General features: G+C 32.2%; 1 protein-coding gene across 13 annotated transcripts in view; it reads right to left on the reverse strand.

The window, feature by feature from the left end:
* Positions 1–19,514, reverse strand: part of Cntln (centlein) — a 553,090-nt gene that overhangs the window by 326,157 nt on the left and 207,419 nt on the right. For 12 of the 13 annotated variants that reach the window (XR_015440059.1, XM_087183859.1, XM_087183868.1 and 9 more), the window contains 4 exons: positions 14,972–15,148; positions 13,146–13,271; positions 3,896–4,017; positions 2,441–2,560 (listed from right to left, as the gene is read on the reverse strand). Coding sequence is in view for 12 of the 13 variants with exons in the window: in XM_087183859.1 (XP_087039985.1) it covers positions 2,441–2,560; positions 3,896–4,017; positions 13,146–13,271; positions 14,972–15,148 (545 nt within the window). In the remaining variant the exon portion in view is untranslated. The remainder of the gene's footprint in view (positions 1–2,440; positions 2,561–3,895; positions 4,018–13,145; positions 13,272–14,971; positions 15,149–19,514) is intronic. The other variant, XM_087183867.1, reaches the window with a different exon arrangement.

Below are 19,514 nucleotides of genomic sequence, written 5' to 3' on the forward strand. Positions count from 1 at the left end.
ATTAAGATGGAACTATTTTTTTATCCTGACTATGGTGGTAGTTATTCAAATCTATACATGTACTATCACTTTAAAAACTGCACACTAACCAATCAGTATGCTGTATATATATTTTTAAAAACAAAACAAAAAAATTTCTATCCACATCAGTAAAGAAACTTTAATGAATAAAAGATTGATGCTTTGTAAGTCTTATTGTTTGATCATATTTTTGATATTAGTTTTATTTAGGATATCATATTTCATGAATGATGTTAAACAGTGAATAGGTGTCGTAACATGAGAGATTTGTCTGCTGTTATCATTTTATCCACCAAGCAAAATGCCTGACACATAGCAGTGATTCAAACACATCTGTTAACTGAATCAATGTTTCACAAAATAACCAACCCTCCCCCAAGAAACCTGCACTAAATAATTTATAGTGTGCTTGATGCTTTAGAATTCTTTATGAAAAACATTCATTACCTCTTATTAGGTTAAAACTGATCTGAAATTAATTATTATACAAGTGGTTATCACATTAATGAATTTAAACAGATTCCAGAGGAAAATCTCCACAGGTTATTAATGACATAGCATTTTATTCAAAGAGCTATTTGTAATGTACAAACACTGTTCAGTGAACAGGTCAGGATTCTAAGAATTTCTTAACTTTCTTTGAAAGACCTATATTGCTTTTTATTTATTTCTATTTCATTAATGAATAAAACAAACCACTAAAGGCATCACTTACAGCTAATCTCTGCCTGAATTTTCTTTACTACATTAGATATAAAAACTAGTTAATTCATTTCATCCAAAACTAACTTCCTTTTTTGGAGACAGAAAGTAATTACAGATTATCAAAGAAAGTTTTGATGCATGCTACAACATGGATAATAAACCTTGCAAATATTATATTAAATAAAAGAAGCTAATCATAAAGCACTATACATGATCCCATTTGTACAAAATGCTCAGAATAGGCAAATCTATAGGCACAGAAAGTAGATTAGTAAATAGTTGCCTAGGTTTGGAAAGGGTGGACGGGAGGGACAGGAGTGTAACAGCTAATTTGTGTGTGTGTTTTTGGAGAGGGGATTAAAATGTTCTAAAATTAACTGTAATGATAGATGGTGCACAACTCTTTAAATATATTAAAAAGCATTGAATTATACTTTATATGAGTGAATTGGATGGCTCTTGAATTGTATTTCAATAAATATACTTAAAGTCACCAGGAAATGTTTCCAAGATAAATTTATATAGTTAATAAAATAATTTTTGATATGAGAATTCATTATCAGCATCAAATACTTAGCCCTAATAGAACAGACTGTATTTTAATGGGTAAATACAGTATATATTTAAATATGATATGGCCTTTACTCGAAAGTCTATCATTATGTAGAAAAGGAAGTTAAAAAGTTACATTATTACATAGCACATAAAACAAGCTTCTCATTTACAACTAAGATAATTCAATGACATTTAATTATAATGTGCCACATAAGGCTAGATTTTAGCAATCTGAAAGTCATGCAAGTTTAAAAAAAAAAAACTGTATGGTCCAAGGGTCAAAATTAAATGAAAAAGTACTTAAATAACAAAAGAGGCTAATTATATTGGTCTAACTCTTCTTTGTCTCAAAAAAAAGTTCTTTCTTTGCCAAGCTAAATATAATAGTCTGTGAATTATAAGATCAAGCAAGCAAACTGTATGTTTTCTAAAATATGAGTATCCTTCATCAAGTTTTATACTTAGGGCAGCTAAAAGACCTATGTGGAAGGATCAGCATTAAGCCCAAAGGACAGGCAGTGCACAGCAAGAAAGAAAGAAATTCCCTCGTGTCTTTTGCAGGTCACTACCAAGGACCATGTTAGCAGATCCACACCAGACCCTTAACAGGCAGTTCTGCTGCTACCAGTAATTAGCTTGGACAGCTCTGGCTCCAAGAGCAGCAGCAAGGCTACACCATAATGAGCTCAGCTGGGATTAGCAGGACAGGGCAGGGAACCAAGAGAGCTCAGGCATTCTGCATTGCGTACGTATCTGGGAGATCAAACAAGGATGGCTGGCTAGGTTATCCCCTCTCCACCTCATTCCAAAAATGAAACACGGCAGTGTCTAAAATACGGGCTAATGAAGAGCGACACCTCCAACAGATGAGAGCCACATTAATTAACACAATCCCTAGATCATATTATACTGTTTCTGTTAGAGCTAGCAAATGTGCAACTTGTTAATGCACAATACATAATATATATATTACATATATTATATATATATATATATATATATATATATATATATGAAGAGAGAGAGAAGGAGAGGAGAGGAGAAAAAGAGAGGGGAGGGGAGTTTAAAGTTTCGTAAGGTATTTCTCTAATGGCCTTTAAGTCACAAAAATTTCTCCCAAATGTTTATTTAAGTCCTTATTGTTTAAAAAGAAACTCACTTTTGAATCATTAGCTCCTGGTTCTCCCTTTTGAAATAAGTCAGTTCATTCCATACAGCATCGGAATCTTCTTGTTGAAGTTGTTGGGGATCTGCTCTCTGTATTTTTCTGATATCAGTCCTATTTTTAAAATGGAGTTGTTTTATTCCTAATTTGTACATTCCTTAAAATTCAAAAATATCTATGCACCAAATTTTCTCCAATTTTTAATTCAGGCTCACAAATTACTAAATGAACTGCCTAAAATCTAAGAAAACAGAAATTAAAATTCTATACCATAATTTTCTAAAGCTAAACTGTTACCATAGAAAACAAACTTTTAAGCAGACACATGAAATTGTTAAGTTTCTCTCATTCCACCTAGAATAGTAGTAATAAAACACAGATTATAGAATTATAACATTCTCCAAAAAAGATTAGAAGCAATCAACTGCCATCTAATCTGAATGTGGTATAGAGGCTCTACCTTAGAGCATACTATTACTAGTGAATTATGTCAGAAAGTACATTTCACTTTTGAAGTGATTACTGTAAAGTTAGGAGAGCAGAGGCCATGGCTAGGACAAGCTGCTTTATCACTGCTTTACTGACATACAATATGAAGTACTTCCTGTTTATCAAAGGGAAAAAAATTATGTGACAATTAACTGTATCTTCAAGTGATGCCAGTGCCTTTTACATTTTCATTTTCTGTACATCAAACAAACTCCTCATTGTTATTTTTTTAAAATGCTGTACTGGCCCACCTAGAAACAGTATTTTTCTACAGAACAGACCAATGTGTATAATCAGTATTGCCCTAAAGGATCCACCCTGAAAGATGAGAGTGCAGTAGATTTTCTGTACTCATTTAGTCCTTTGCCCTTTGTTGATACTGTTAACAAGGGAGCCACTTACGACTAACCAAGATCTAAATACCTGTTCAGAGCAACTGAGCTGAGACCGCAATTCATTCAGATAAGCTGGGAACAAACTGATGGATAGTAAAGGTCTTCAAATCACATACTAGGTTGAAATAGTTTTAAGATGGTTAATTATATATGTGAATTTCATTTTTCTCTTGTTTTTCAGTTAAAACGTAAATACTTTTTCAGTTATAAACATTTTAAACACCACTATTTTATTTATTTAAAAGCAGTTTTTCAATCATAGTGTATCAGCTAATTTTGCTTTAAAATATATACTTTTACTAAGCTATTCAATTGAGAGTAAAAATGTGTACAATAATTCATACTCACTGTTAATGACAGCTGCAAATCATAGTAAAATCTATAATTATGGCTAGCACATTTTGCTGTTTTCGTTTGTCATGTTCACCATTTAAAAATTCCTAGCAAAAATATGACCACCAAATAATTTCTTTAAAACTAAACAAAAGCCATTAAAACACCTATATTATGTTACTCCATTCCATTGACTATTTAGGGAAATGTCTTTATGAGCTTTGTAACTCACATGCCACTGCCTTCTTCCCACTGTTTTAATTGCTCTTTTACTGCTCTGTAGTTGGTCTGTAACATCTGTAGTCTTTCTCTGCGTTTTTCATGGGCTTCTCTTAGCTCATCATTTTCTTGACTCTATAGAACACAAAAAAGCAAGTATACAACTTTGAAGAAAGCATAATATTGGTACAACATTTCAAATAAAAAGTTACCCATCTAAATAAGAAATTTGAAAAAAGGTATATAAACATGAATGCATCTGTAACATTTATGTAACCAACAGAAAGAAAAGAATTCCTTAAGTCAAAGAACAGGTTTGCTTAATAAATTCAACCTACTCACTGCATTTTTTAAAAGCTGCTTACACGATTTCAAAATTTTGCTATTTTGGTTTCATTCCTTTCTCTTAATTTCTATACACACAAATATTGATAAGCCTATTTTATGATGTTTAATTTTTTCTCTTTTCAACAGCACAAGGATTTGTCCATACATAAAGGGTAAATCTTTCATAAAAACGTTGTAAGGCTGTTAACCAGAGTGGGACCAATCCTCCAGGCCATGGATTCAGGACTGATACGCAATAAAGCAGAACGACTACACAGAAGGGAGACAGTGACCCTAGATCTATGTGAAAAGTAGCTGAATTTTATCTTTAGAAGTTCTACCATGGAGAACCAATAGAGGAGAAATAGGCCTAGAATTATATTATTAAAATAAATCATATAATAGAATGTCTGAATGAGTCTTTGTTGTCTCAACACTTAGCCCAAAAAATTATACTCAATTATTCCTAACTATATAGCATATAAGATAAATTTTCATTAGATGTAACCACAAAAAAACTCACAAAGGCCAAATTCAGAGTTCTCAAGAGATCTATTTATACTAGTTATGAACTGTTTCTCTAAGTAAAACTTGTAATTTCTTGAGTTTTTCTACCATGAGAATTTCAATTTTAATAAAAAATTTTATTCATTCTTCTATGACTGTACTTATATGTTTATTTGCTGGGAGAAACACATACTCTTTAAGAATATAAGCTTTGTCTTGTTAGTGGTATAATCTTAAGAACACTCTTTAAATTACTTCAATTTATTCTCCTGTAAAATATTGAAAAGAAAATAAGTTAAAATAGGCAAAGGCCTGGCACTGTACGTGGGCTACAGAAGCACAAAGCAAATTTAGCTTTTTCATTCTCTGCCTCCCCACTAACTTTTAGGAAACACTATTTTCTTCACTATTTACCTGTCATCTGAATAGTAAAATAATACTCTATTTTAAAGTATGTATTCCATCACATTTCTATCTGTGTCAGCAGTATGGGTATTCTGTCATTTTACTGTGAATATATTTCTAGTAAAATTCTCAAATAGTTATGAGGATGTACTTGAGTCTTAGTGTACTAAAAAGTGTGCCTGATTAAAAAACATGAAAAAGGGCCGGGGATTTAGCTCAGTGGTTTTGCCGCCCGCTACGCAAGCTCAAGGACCTGAGTTCGATCCCTGGAACCAAAAAAAAAAAAAAACATGAAAAAGGCATAACTAGACAGGGGCATTCAGAATAAATGTCACCCCTAAAAAGTCTTAGAAGATATGCAAAATCACAGCTGCAGCAAAGTTGCTAGAAAGTATCATGGTTAAATATATGAAGGAGAAGTAAAAATTAGAAAATCCAGGTTCTATTTTGTTCATCTGAACTGAAAAACCCTGTAAGAAGAAATATGAAGTGTTCCAAAAAAGTCTAAATCTTCGTTCCCAGTTACCAAAAGTTATTTTGAGAAAGCAATTTAAATTCAGTGTTTCAGTTTCTCCATCTTCAAAATAGAATGTATTTATACCTCTCTATTTAAGGTATAAAGAATGTTTTTATTTAAACTAGACTTTTTCATATTAAGTGTGATAATATAAATATCACTTCACTTCTTTGAACTATAAAGGCTCTAATTTTATATCAGTGAAATAAATGAATAATTTAGACAACCAGAAGATCAACAGCAATGTTTATATCTTGTTTTAGATGCCAAAAGTACTGTAAGTATTTTATGGGATTCCTTAAGAATTAAAAGATTTATTAGGATTTTAAAAGGATAATTAGAAATTTACTAAATTTGAGTCATATGTAGGAAAATGGATTCACCTTGAAAACATAAGCGAAATAAATCAGACACATAAGGTTAAATACTGTATGGTTTCTCTCATATGAGAAATCCAAAACATAAATAAGGAGCAAAATAAAAGATATATAAAAGGAAATTGAGAGAGATAGATCTACTACAAATGGTAAGGGAACCGAGAACTGGAGGGAGAGGGGAAAGGCAGGAGGGGAAGGGGACATAAAAAGAATGAAGAAGTGTCATGTATACACATACCAAATACCACAATAAAGTTGTTGATATGTAGCATAAACATGTACTAATAAATACTTTATAAAAAAAGAAATTTGCAGACCGTATTAGAAGAGATTCATGTAAAAACATAATTTTTAAACACATAAACTAAAATGATTATGTTAAAGACTTCTACAATAACTTGCCGTAATTATTTTCATGGAATCAAAGCTCTACAGCCATAAACTCTTGTTTTACAATAAATTTCTTGAAAATTATTACTCCCAAACCCAGATTCTATGTTACAATCATGGGACAAGCTGAGCTTTTTATTAATAATGACATTATTTTAACGTTTTTAGTATTACTTTGGCTATATCAATCATTGATTTTTATACCAGTTGTTTTCTCTAATTCTCAAATACAAAGAAATTTTATTACGCCATTAAGCCAAAAACTAAGACTTACTAAAAATCCTGAATCCCATAAATCACTTATGATATACTATGTCCTATACTAGGAATATTAAATAACAAAGCACTAAATGTTGCCCCTTCTAATTCCTAAGTCTTCAGTGTTAAATGTTCAATATTAGCAAATGGTTTTGGTTTTCCTACAGTCATTCATATAAGTAACTCTATTAAATGATTATAGCAAAACACTTTTATAGATGAGCTTTCTTCTTGAATTTTACTTGCCTCTTATTATACCTAACACTAGAGTATTTATGTAATTCTTATATAAGTATTAAAATCTAGACATACAGTCTAGATTGGATACATACAGTATCCAATCCAAAATAGTGCTTTATTTGAGAAATATTGCTATCAAAAACCTTTTAATAAAATCAAATATAAGGACAGATAAATATGTGTTTTATATTACTATTACTATATTTCCTAAAAGAATACACACAAAAATATTCCATGGGCAGCCACTGAATGATATCTTTATTCAACAAATCTTTACTGATTATCTTTTATGGATTTTTAATTAAAAGAGCTAAACTAGAGGCTCTGACTTCTATCTAACAAACAAGTCTGAATGATTAAACATTAGAAAATAGAAAATTATATCCACTTCTGTCCTCAAAGATATCTGCAAATTATATTTCTGAGTTCATAAGAACAGAAATGATTCTTGAGCTAATCTTCTGGTTTGGTCAGCAGCACTTTGATGAGAGGAAGGGGAATTAGGAGAAAAAATTCTGTTCATAAAGCAGCAACTCCCTCTCTTGGGAACAAGATCAAGGTTTTAGAGAAGTGAACAAAAGTAAAATACCAAAGATTCCACTATGGGATGTATAAAGTTTATGTATAATCTTAGAGCACTGAAAAAAAAAGACGTATTAATTGTACTCAATAGACAGATTAATGTTATTAAATGGCACTGAAAAGTGTCAATAGAATCAAGTTGCAGAGATTCATGGCATTGATGATTTAAAAAATTAGAAGAATATCATAAGATTCTCTGATGCACAGGTTTCCCTATTTTATTTTACAAATTATTTCTTTTATAAGATTCCATTTTTTCCCCATTAACTTTATTGGTACATTTTAGGTATAAAATACAGTTACATTCATCATTGGGATCTTGTACCATTACATGAGTCTCTTGGTTCTTATTTTTTTTCCCCTTCCCTTGCCCTCCCTTCACCCCCTCCACCCTTCCCTATTTCCAAAGACCTTGTTTCCATTTTTTTTTCCTCTTCTCATATTTTTTCCTTTCCCTTTTTTCCCTTCCCCTACCCCTCCCAATTACCCTGTTCTTTTAGACCTTTTCTTCCTGTTACACAGTATCAGTTATACATTTTTAAAATTACAATATTAAGATCTAGGAGACATTACCACAGATTTTACAGATTTTAAAAGGATATAGAAAGCACATTACAAAAATCTTTTTTGAAATAAATTTGACAACTTCTAAGAAGTACCTTGGAAGACAAATTAATGAAACTAACTCTGGAGGAAATATAAAATTTGAATAGCACCTATTAAAGAAAGTATATTCCTAGCTTGAAAACCTACCTATATGACAACAGCAGGCTCATATACATTTTAACTGATAAATTACATCAAACAATTAAAGCAGAAAAAAGAAGGAACACTTCTCCCCTCATTTTAGAAACTCAACATTGTGCTAATCCTAAAACTGGATAACGATAATAGAAGAAAAAAGTATGAACACAGATAGAAATTTGTTTAACAAAATAAACTATTAGAAGTCAGATCTGGCAGGATGTAGAAAGTGCTTTTGTTATAGGGATGGCAGTGTTGGTTCAGCATTGGAAGATTCACCCCCAAAAGTCATCCTTTTAACAGAGGAAAGGAAAAAGCCATATGATCCTGTCACTAGTTGGAGAAAAAGTATTGGACTAAATGCTACAGCTGTTCATGGTAAAAGCTATCAGGAGACTAGAAGTAGAACAGAAACTTCTCAACAGATTAAAGACATGTACTCCATACTTCCAGCGAGAATGCCTTATATGAATGGAGAAGATACAATGCTTTCTCCTTAAGGTGGGGAACAAGGGCAGATATGCTTACTCTTTATCTGTCCATTAAACTTTGAAACCTACTCCCCACCAAAATAGTCTGGCAATAAAATGACACAACTAGGATAGGATTCGCAAGGCAGAAGCAAAATCTTTATATGTAGATGAAATGATCATCTACAGAGAAAATACTAAGAAATCTCTAGGAGCCCCTAGAACTTGTACTTGAATTTAGCAGGATTAGAAAACACAAGGTATATATAAAAATTCAGGTCTGTGTATACTTGCTATAAATGAAGAATTGGATCTTGAAATTTAAAAGTTATGTAGGAGTACAAAGGGCCTAGAAAAGTTAAAAACAAAAACAATGTTGGAAGATATTTAGTACCTAATTTTAAGACTTCTTCTAAAGCTACAGTAATCAAGGCAGTGTTGGTGTAAGGAAAGACATATAGATCATTGAAATAAAACAGAGAATCTAGAAATAGAACCACACATATATGGTCCACTGAGTTTTGAAAGATTATTTAACATTAGCATTTTATAGAATATAAACTCAATTCAAGAGCCGAGGAAGAGATAGTGTTAAGATTCCATTTTTTTATACAAGTTTATTTATTATGTCATTGATCACCCATTTTAAAATACATACAACTAGCTACAAAAGCAGAGCAAGATAATGTGTTAATATCTGTACAAAATTCATAACTAGCATTTGAATAATTTAATACATATAACTTACTGCTGCTATAACACAGAACAGTGGTGGTGAACCTGTGTTGCAGAGGGCTGTATCACGGAAAGCTCTGAAAGGCTTGCCATCACTGACATAGAACATCATTTCAATGTAGCAAAGTGTATATACATATGTTCCCATTGGATACTGGTGAAATATATTTGTCCCTCCCAACTTTAATTCACCTGAATAATCAACTTTTGACCCTACAGATACCTATGGTGCCATGGAGCATGTCTTTTCTCTTTAGTGTTTCCTATGATATCTTCCATGGAACAACAGCCTCTTGTGAAATACTAATAGGTATAATATAACCAAATAAATCTGGGAAAAGATATGTCTATGCTTTTTTATAGATTCACAATGCACAGTCATATGTTAGTGGCTCACAAAAAAGAAGATTTTTAATCCATTGTTTTTAATAATCATTTCACCATGAAATGTCTTTTGTCTACCATGCTCCTATCAGTTTCAGGTACAGCAGTGTTCTATAGAAAGCAAAGATCATGACAAAAATTCAACATGAATTAGTGGTTAATGGTCTATAAAACAAGCACCAAAGTTAACAAATATATTTTTAAATTCAAAGATAGTTACAGTTTAACTATGCACTCCTCCTTTTCCAGAAAAAAAGTATGTAGAGTCCTAAACCTTGCTGCCTCAGAATGTGATCTTATTCAGAGATAGGGTTTTACAAAGGTAACTGAGTTAAACTGGGGTATTAGGTGGGCCCCAATTGAGTATGACTAACGTCCTTATAAAAAGTGGAAATTTAGACATGGGAAAGAGACATGCATAGGGGAAGACAATGTGGAGAATGCCATCTATGAGGCTACAAGAAGCTAAGAGAGGAATGGAATTGATTCTTCCTCACGGCTCAGAAGAAACCAGCTCTGTTGACATTTTGATTTGAGATTCTTCCAGCCTTCATAAACTTGAGGAAATAAATTTCTGTACTAAGACATCCAGTATGCTGTACTCCTTTACAACAGCCCTGTGAAACTAATACAGGCATATCATCATCGCCATCGTCATCATTTCCACTATTTGTCATGCTGCAGATCAAATCCAGGGCTTTGCACATGCTAAATATGGGTTTACCCCTGAGCTACACTCTTAGTTTCAGACATATTATTATCTACTTCATACTTACATACACTTGAGTAATAACAATAATATTAACATATTATTATATTACTATAGCAAAACAAAGGGGATTATAGAACAAGGTCTTCTATCTCCACTAAATATGCTGTCCTTACTAGACTAAAGTTAAACTGTAAATTTAAAAGTACTAGGGGCTCAATCACTCTCCTTGGAATTGTTTTAATATACAGGTTTTGTTTTTCTACTTCTTTTCCTAAGTGTCCTTTACTGTAGTGCCTGTTTCTTCCTTAAAATAAGGAATGTACTAAATGATAAAATACAAACTTTGCTCCCATTTTCATCTTATAAATCTGACATAAATTTGAAATTTATCATGATCACTAATTGACTTAAAATTTGAATATAGAAAAAATTTTAATTAGTGAAAAATAGTTTTATTCTGAAAATAAAACTGGAGCTTGACTCAGAAAGCTGTTGTCAGGAAAAAGGAATAAGCAAATAAATTGGTATAATCCTTTTGAGCCTATTTTTGAAAAGAAATTTAAGAGATTAGATCTAGAATGTCTTTGAATTGTTCTTCTCTTTCCTGACAAAAATAATGGACTGCTAAGGATTTGCAGAAAATAATGGACTGTTAAGGATTTGCAGATCTGTGGAAGAAAAATGGTAAAAAGCTTCTACTATTAGGTTGTATATGTGATGGTTAGTTTTATGTGTCAATGTGACTGCCCAGATTTGCTTAAACATTATTTGTGTTTCTGAATGAAATTACTATTTTAATCGATGGACCCAGTGCTATAGTTTGGATATGGTTTCAGTATGGGCAAAATTGGGGGCAAGGTTCATGCACAGAAATTTAATCCCCCTTGTGAAGTATTTAGAGGGTGGAAACCTGATCTGACTATGGTGTTTAGTGAGGTGGGGCCTTTGAGAAGATTAAACTCAGATAAAATTATTAGGGTAGAGTTTCGTGATTAAATCCTAGTGGCTTTATAAGATGAGGGATACAGAAGAGCTGCGTGTACATTCATTCCTTCTCTTGTCTTGCATTGCTTCAGGACTCTGTCAGCAAGAAGGCTGTCACCTGATGTGGCAGCCCTGTCTCAACTCTGTACTTTCAGAACCATGAACCAAAATACACCTCTTTTATTATACCTACTCTCTGGGAGTGTGTTATTACAAAAAAAATAGACTAATACTATAAGGCAGACTGCCCTCCCCAAAGCAGATGAACTTCAACCAACTGACTGAAAGCTTGGATAGAATAAAAGCTGAGTAAAAAGAGACTTCTTTCTCTTTGCCTACAAGCTGGGATATAGGTCTTCTCTTGCCTTTGAACTGAAACTCAAGCTTGAACTTGGATTTGGATATAATAGCATCAGTTGTCATGGTTCTGCAGCCTTTGAGCTCAGGCTGGAACAGTAACATCAGCTCTCCTGGATGTGCAGCTTCCTAACTCTAGACCTTGGACTCTCGGTCTGAACAATTTTGAGTCAATTCCCTACACTAAATTTCATTTTAATATACATATATAGAAGATACAGAATTTAGAGGAACATATACGGCTAACAATATCACTAAACCATATTTTGCTCTAAACACATGTTAAGTCAATACTTTGTCTCCCTAAGAATTATCTATACTATATGACAAAGAATCTGTTTTAGGGCTGGGAGTGCAGCTTAGTGGTAGAAGCCTTGCTGGGCATGTGCAAAGCCCTGGGTTCAACTCTTAGCCCTTCACACCCTAATACTGTATAAAGCATTGTCAAACTACTGTCAATCAATTATATGTCTGAAACTCAAAGCAGGGCTTTGGGTAACTGTGAATGAAAAAGGAAAAATTTTCCATATTACAGTCAGAGATGAAAAAGAGAGCGAAAGAAGTTACGAACGTAGCTCAGTGGCAGGGCACTTGCCTAGCATGTACAAGGCCCTGGATTCCTTACCCTGCACCATAAATAAACAAAAAATTAATTAGGTTAAAAAGAAAGCCAATATAGCCATATAAAGCTGGCTCACTATGCAAGAACAACTTTCCCTGATAAGGAGAATTCAAAGTATAAATTAGACAGCCTAAGTTCTCTCAAATACAGACAGCTAAGGTATATACTTCTAAAATCAGGGTAGAATGTCACCCAAATTTCAAATGTTCTGAGACAAATTCAGATATGGAAAAATTAGATATATTTATTTGCCACTCTGACTATGCAATTTTTAAATAAAGGATAACTTTATCCTTTTATATATAGGTGACCTAAGCTAACCTACTAGAGTTTTTAACTCACTTTGATTTTTATGTTTATCATATACAGTATAAAGAACAAGAAATACTTTCTACTTGCTATAGTTCTTTTTTTGTTTCTGAGTAAATATAAGAAATTTATTCCCACTCTTAAATCAAAGTATTCCCAAATAATTTGAAAGTAATGAATAGTTTTCAAGTAGCAGATATTTTTTATTATATCACAATCCTCTGAAATCTTAAAACCAAGATCAATTGATTATATGTTTACATACAGGTAATTAAAATCAGGACAGAAAAATGATAAGCAGTCATTTGTGAAGTGCATGTTTTTATCTTTGCAAGGTGTTCACCTTTAGTTGCAGTGCCTTCTCTAAGTTTTCAATCTTCCTCTCAGCTCTTCTCAGCTTCCTTAGCTCCTCTGAGTCTCTGAAAGAGCTCTTTGGGGACAAAGACCTTGAACGTTTCACAGGTGGTTCCTTGAGAATAAAACAAGGACACAGTTGAACTAGTTGAAACACTGGATTATGAAAGACATGCAAAATTAAAGAATAAGTAATTTTGAATACTAATAATGAATTATAAAAAAAAATCCTGCATGGAATACCAGAGAAATAACAAGCGGAATTACCACAGTGCTACCGCTAAAGGTTTCTCTGTGACTCCTTAATGAGAATATTCATTTACATTTACATTGTTTCTTTCAGAATAATGATGTCCCATTAGGGAAGACTAAAGGGTTATAGACTCAAAAATGCAAGAAACCTCATTACAAAGGAGGGGATAGAGGCTGGTCTAATTGCTCTATAAGGGTCCAAGGTTACACTTGATAGGACAACCAGAAACAAGAGGGAAAGGATTTTTTTTCCCTTTGAAATAGTTTAACACACTGTGAAGTTGAAGGAACAATATGCTTGAGGAATATAAATACAACAGACAGTAGATCTTATACCATAATGACCATATGGTCATTAACTATAATGTGGTTAACTAGAGACCAGAATGTGTGTTTATATTATGTACAGCTTCATGTACCAATCTGGAGAAGGAAAATGTGGAAGCAACTATTAAGCTGGGCAACACAGTGCACATGCTTACTGCATATCCTTACAGAAAATAAACTTTTATTCAAAATACACCTCTCCTTTTAACTTTTATTAAAAGTAGTGAAACATCAAAGTAGTACATTTGTAAAATTCAGAAACACAGCAACCTTGTATTTTTCCTTCAGCAACCAAATTATATCCTATAATGTTATATTGCAATTTTGATTTTTTTTCATTTACGTAAAGCTTGGGAAACTACAAAATGGCAACAAATGGATAATAATTATGTTTTAATAAAAAAATAAAACACATTCCTCTGAAAAGTACTAATAACAGTATAGGGAATAATATATTAGGGTATAAAAGTACCAAGGAAACATGAGTCTAATTTTAAATTGTTCCTTTATTGATAGTTTATTTTGCTCAAAAGAAAAAAGGAGAAAACCAAAAATAATTATCTTGAAAACATAGTTTTTCACATATAAAATACATTCTTTCTCTACTGCTTATGTAACAAGTATAAGAAAAATATGTCTACAGATCAGTAGGGAAATGTTACTTCAACTTATATAACAATATTATATTTAAAGTGATACTATAGAATTTTTACATAATCAATATTCTTTAGAATCTTTTGCAGCATACCACAGATGATTCTTTGCTACTAATACCCCTTTTAATCTATACAATAGATGTGTATGAATTAATATTAAAATCCATTATTTTATATTCTATAGGGACAGTAGTTTAAATTTTATATCAGAATGAACTATAATACAATTTTTTAATTAGAAAACTAAGTAAATGACCAATAACATCTTTAAATGAATGCTTAAGAGCGATGAATATATCAGATAGATGAGAGATACTCATCAAAAGATTTTACAAAAATCAGTTTAGTGGCAAAACAGGTATACTAGTAATACACTCAATTAATTTTGGAAAATATTATTTGGTCTTTAAAAAGGGAATACTTCCACTCCTAGGAGTTATTTTACCAAAAATTTGTAACAGATTCTTTTTTTAATTCCCAGAGATGTAAGCAGAGTACATGTTATTGTTTTTTTTCAACTTCATCTCTTGCTTTGCCAGCCTTATCCTGACAAATTTACAAAATGATAAAATGTCTCTACCTTATATTTTCCTTCAGCACTTGTCATGACGCTCTTCTCTGAGGAACTCTTGTTGGCAGATCTGTTCTCAGACAACTTTTCATTTGCTTTTTTCAGTTTCTCTTGTAAATACTCTATTTCAGACTTCTGTGAGACCATTAATGTTTCCAAGCTTGATAATGATGGGTGTTGAGATACCTGTTTTTAAAAGTATAACTATATATGTTTGTATTTCAGACTAGCTTAAAATACATGGAAATATTTATATAGATTATATAAATCATCAGGAATCAGGGAAAATTTATTTTAACAATAAACTATAAATTACAGGGGCTGGGAGCATAGCTCTCAGCAAATATTTAATTTATCTATGGAAATATTTGTATAGATTATATGAATCATAAGTAATCAGGGAAAAACTTTCACTTTAGCACTAAACTACAAATAAATTACAGGGGCTGGGAGCACAGCTCGATGGTAGAGCACATGCATGGCATCAAAGGCCCTGGGTTCAAATTCCAAGGACCACATGTTCAAAACATACATGTTTGTATATATGATGGTTATACACCAACAAGGGGAAATATCACCTCTTTTCTTTTATACTCTTTTCTTTTTTGGTAAGATAGCAAATTTTTTCTAATTCTATAATTTTTGTGATGCTGAGGCCATCTTTGATTTGTACTATTACACTTTCCTCATATACAAATCACCTGATTTATTTTCCGGTCCTTATTCTATCATACACCTAAGTATTTTCTTCAAAGTACTGTTTTATTGTATTATCAGTTAATCCTTTATTTTGAACATGAAAATACTTTAAGCATTTTACTTCCAGGAAATCTAAACGATTTTGTTCTATTCTTTCTTCCCTTCTCTGAGCACTACATAGCTTTTACTCTATTATTTTTCCCCCTATTTTATAATCAAATTTATGATGTTTACCAATATTTCCTTTGATCAGATGTTAAGTTAATCCTACTCTTTTCCAGAGTTCCATTAATAAAATTATGAAAGCTATATTAACAACCTTTCATTTAATATATAAATTTTGAATAATTTATTCAAGATCAAACAAAAATATAGAATAAAAAAGAAGGAACAATTTTAGTTTACTAGTATATCTAATAAGCAATCTAGTATTCTTTAAAAAATAAATTTGCTAAGTCATCAACAGGTTATAATACTATAGTTAAGAATATAAAAAATATTCAGCCAACAAGCTATTGTAATAATTCAAAATTCACAATGAAATTAAAAATCTTCCAACAACAGATATTACTGAAATCATGACTTTTTTCTAACACTATTTGTTTTTATTATTATTTCTATTATTTATGCAGCATCCTCTCAGAAGTCCTCAATGAACAGTAACATTAAGATTAAAGTACTATGAAAATAGTGATAACTCAAATTCACATAGGAACCAGGAAGACAAAGTGAATAAATAAATATAAGTTGCATTTGGTTTGCTTTAAAACAACAGCATTTAAATTAATTTAATACAGGCATTTGTACATATTTAAACACAGATATAGTCTTCATTTCCACAAAATAAATTGAAATGTTTTGATTTTCTTTAAATAAGGCTTTCATTCCCTCTTAACTTTTATTACGTTTTTGGTTAGAGATATATTATTTCTTTTTTTTTTTTTTTTTGGTACTGAGGATCGAATTCTGGACCTTGCACTTGCGAGGCAGGTGTGGTGCCACTGAGCTAAATCCCTGGCTGTATTATTTCTTAATACATCCATTTTTTTTCCTTAACTATAAGCAACATGACCTGTCAACTCTGAATCTTTTTGTTAAGGAATAAGAAGTATATTTGTGGCTACTGCTAATCAACTCTAGAAAGTCTTTTTATAGAGAAATATGGCCTCATAATGCAGGATTTTCTAATTTTTCAAGAGATGCAAGAAATAAGAATTTCTAAGGGAAATCCACAAATGTTCAAATGTTGGTTGGGTCCAGTTTATGATTTCTGTACTTTGAAAACATGACATGGAAGTAAAATCTGCTACAGATATTCTAGAGAATTTTTGAAATATGAATCAAAGCTCATAAAAATGTACCAAGCTTTGATTTAGGATTCTATATATGCTAAGGATTGAGATGGAAATGTATGTGTGATAAATAAATTCAGTGAGAAAAGCAGACTTCAATATACTATACTTTACTATATATAGATGTATATTGCACCATAGACACATTAAAAATATTCCTGAAAGCCAGGTATGGTGGTACAGACCTGTAATCCCAGAACTCAGGAAGTTAAGGCAGGAGGATTGCTGTGAGTTCAAGCCAGTCTGGGTTACACTGTGGGTCCAAGGCCAGCCTGAACTACACATGAGACCCTGTCTCAAAAAAAAAAAAAAAAATCCTGGGCTGGGGATTTAGCTCAGTAGTGCCGCCACCTGCCTCACAAACACAAGGCCCCAAGTTTGATGCCTGGTACCAAAAAAAAAAAAAAAATCCTGAAATCTTTCAGTGTTATTCCTAACTGCAGAGATTGTATGTGAATTATTTACTCCATATTTATTTGAATTTCCTTAAATTTTTTACAGTGAGCATGTCACTAAATGTGCTTCAAAATAAAAAGACTTGTTTCTTCTGTAAAAAAATGAATAAATAAAAGTTAACAAAAAATTTGTCAGTTTGGGTACAGAAAATTAAATGAAATTTTCTTCATAATATCATTCCTCAGAGTTCTTAAGAGCTGAGATTGAGATATACCTCCCAGACAAAAGGGGAGGGGTAAAATCCTGTCCTTTAACCTGCTTTCTTAACACAAGTTAATAGAACAGTTTCATATATACAGAAAAATTTAGCAGATCCTACAGTTCTACTATATCTGTCACACCTATACACCTACTTTACCCTATCATAAGCATTTTAAATTAGTATGGTGCACGGAATCTAAAGAATTAGCCAATAGTCATATATTATTTTTAATTACAGTCAATAGTCTATTCAGATTTCCTTAGTTTTTACCGCAAGTGCTTATTCTGTTGCAGTATCCCATCTAGAATACAAAAGTACACTTAACTGTCATATCTACTTCAGCTACTCTTGATTGCACCAATTTCTCTGAATTTCCTTATTTTTCATGAGCTTAACCATGTTTTGTTTTTATTTTCTTTTATTTTTTGGATTCTCTTAGAATTTGATATTTTTTCTGAGATTGCACTGAAGTTATCAGTTTTGTAAAAGTAGATAATAGAGATGAAGTATCATTTTCTTTATTCATATCAAGGTCTGTTTTCTGTTGCTGTAACAAAATACCTGAAGACAGGGGCGGGGTTTAGCTCAGTGGTTCCAGCACCTGCCTTGAAAGTGCAAGGTCCCAAGTTTAATCCCCAGTACCAGAAAAAAAAAAAAAAAAAAAAAAAAAAACAACCTGAAGACAGATACTTTATTAAGAAAAGAAGTTTACTTAGCACACAATTTTGGAAAGTGAAATTCCAAACAGCATGATGGCAGTTCTGGAAATGGCCTATTCAGCTACATCACCTAATAGTAGATGGCAACACGGAAGGAGAGCACAGGAGAGGGACAGAGCACATGGTGAGACAGGAAGCCAGAGCATGGCAGGGGTCAAGCTTAATTAACTTGCTCAGAAAGTAAGTTATTGAAGAAGGGTCCCTGTAAGAATTACACCAATTTCTCCCAAAGGCAGCACCTTCAATGACCTAATTACATCCCACTAGGCCCTACCTCTTAAAGGTCTTACCACCTTGCAACATTGCTACACTAGGAACCAATCTTCCAACACATGACTTCTTGGGAAACAAACTATCACCAAACCATGGCTTATACTGTTAACCTAATTTATGACTGAAGATGTTAACCTTGATCATCTGCCTGCAGTAGAATTTATCCAGTTACTCTAACATGAAGATGTTCTTAGGCGTGGTGGTACATGCAGGTAATCCCAGCACTCAGGAGGCTGAGGCAGGAGGACTGCCACAAGTTCAAGGTCAGCCTGAACTACATATTTAGACTGTCTCAAAAGAACAGAAAAAAGATGTTCTTTTGCGTCTCAACCTTGCTTTAATCTGCATTTTAAATTTAATGATCTTAAAAATACAAACATAATTATTATATGGATAATATTCATATGAATATGTGTATTCATGAGGACTATGTGTATATATCTCAGATCCTTATTTATCTTTACATATTTTTCCTCCTTTATAAGAGCCAAAATCAAGTTAACCAATCCCCTTCTCTGTAGAAGTTCATTAATTTTTCATGCTAATAATATTTTATAAATTTTTTCTAAAATATTAAAAAAATCTAGTGCTCTTTTTTTGGTTTACATTCTTGGAATATAGTGGCATGGTGGTAGGCTACAGTTAATCTGATTAGAAATGATAAGTGGAGTATGTACCTAAAGGCTCCCAGTTGGGAATAATCATTATTAATACATAATTTGTTTTGTTTTGTTTTGTTTGGGGGCTAGGGATTGAACTAGGGATTCATGCATGTTAAACACATTGCACTACCACTGAATCTCTATATCCTACATAACATTTTTTGCACACTGATCCATTGAGCTAATTTT

The sequence above is a fragment of the Heterocephalus glaber genome, unplaced genomic scaffold (genome assembly GCF_053883595.1).
Source record: "Heterocephalus glaber isolate CG9 unplaced genomic scaffold, H.glaber_assembly_v1.0 deba00001481, whole genome shotgun sequence".
In the NCBI taxonomy this organism is placed as follows: Eukaryota; Metazoa; Chordata; class Mammalia; order Rodentia; family Bathyergidae; genus Heterocephalus; species Heterocephalus glaber.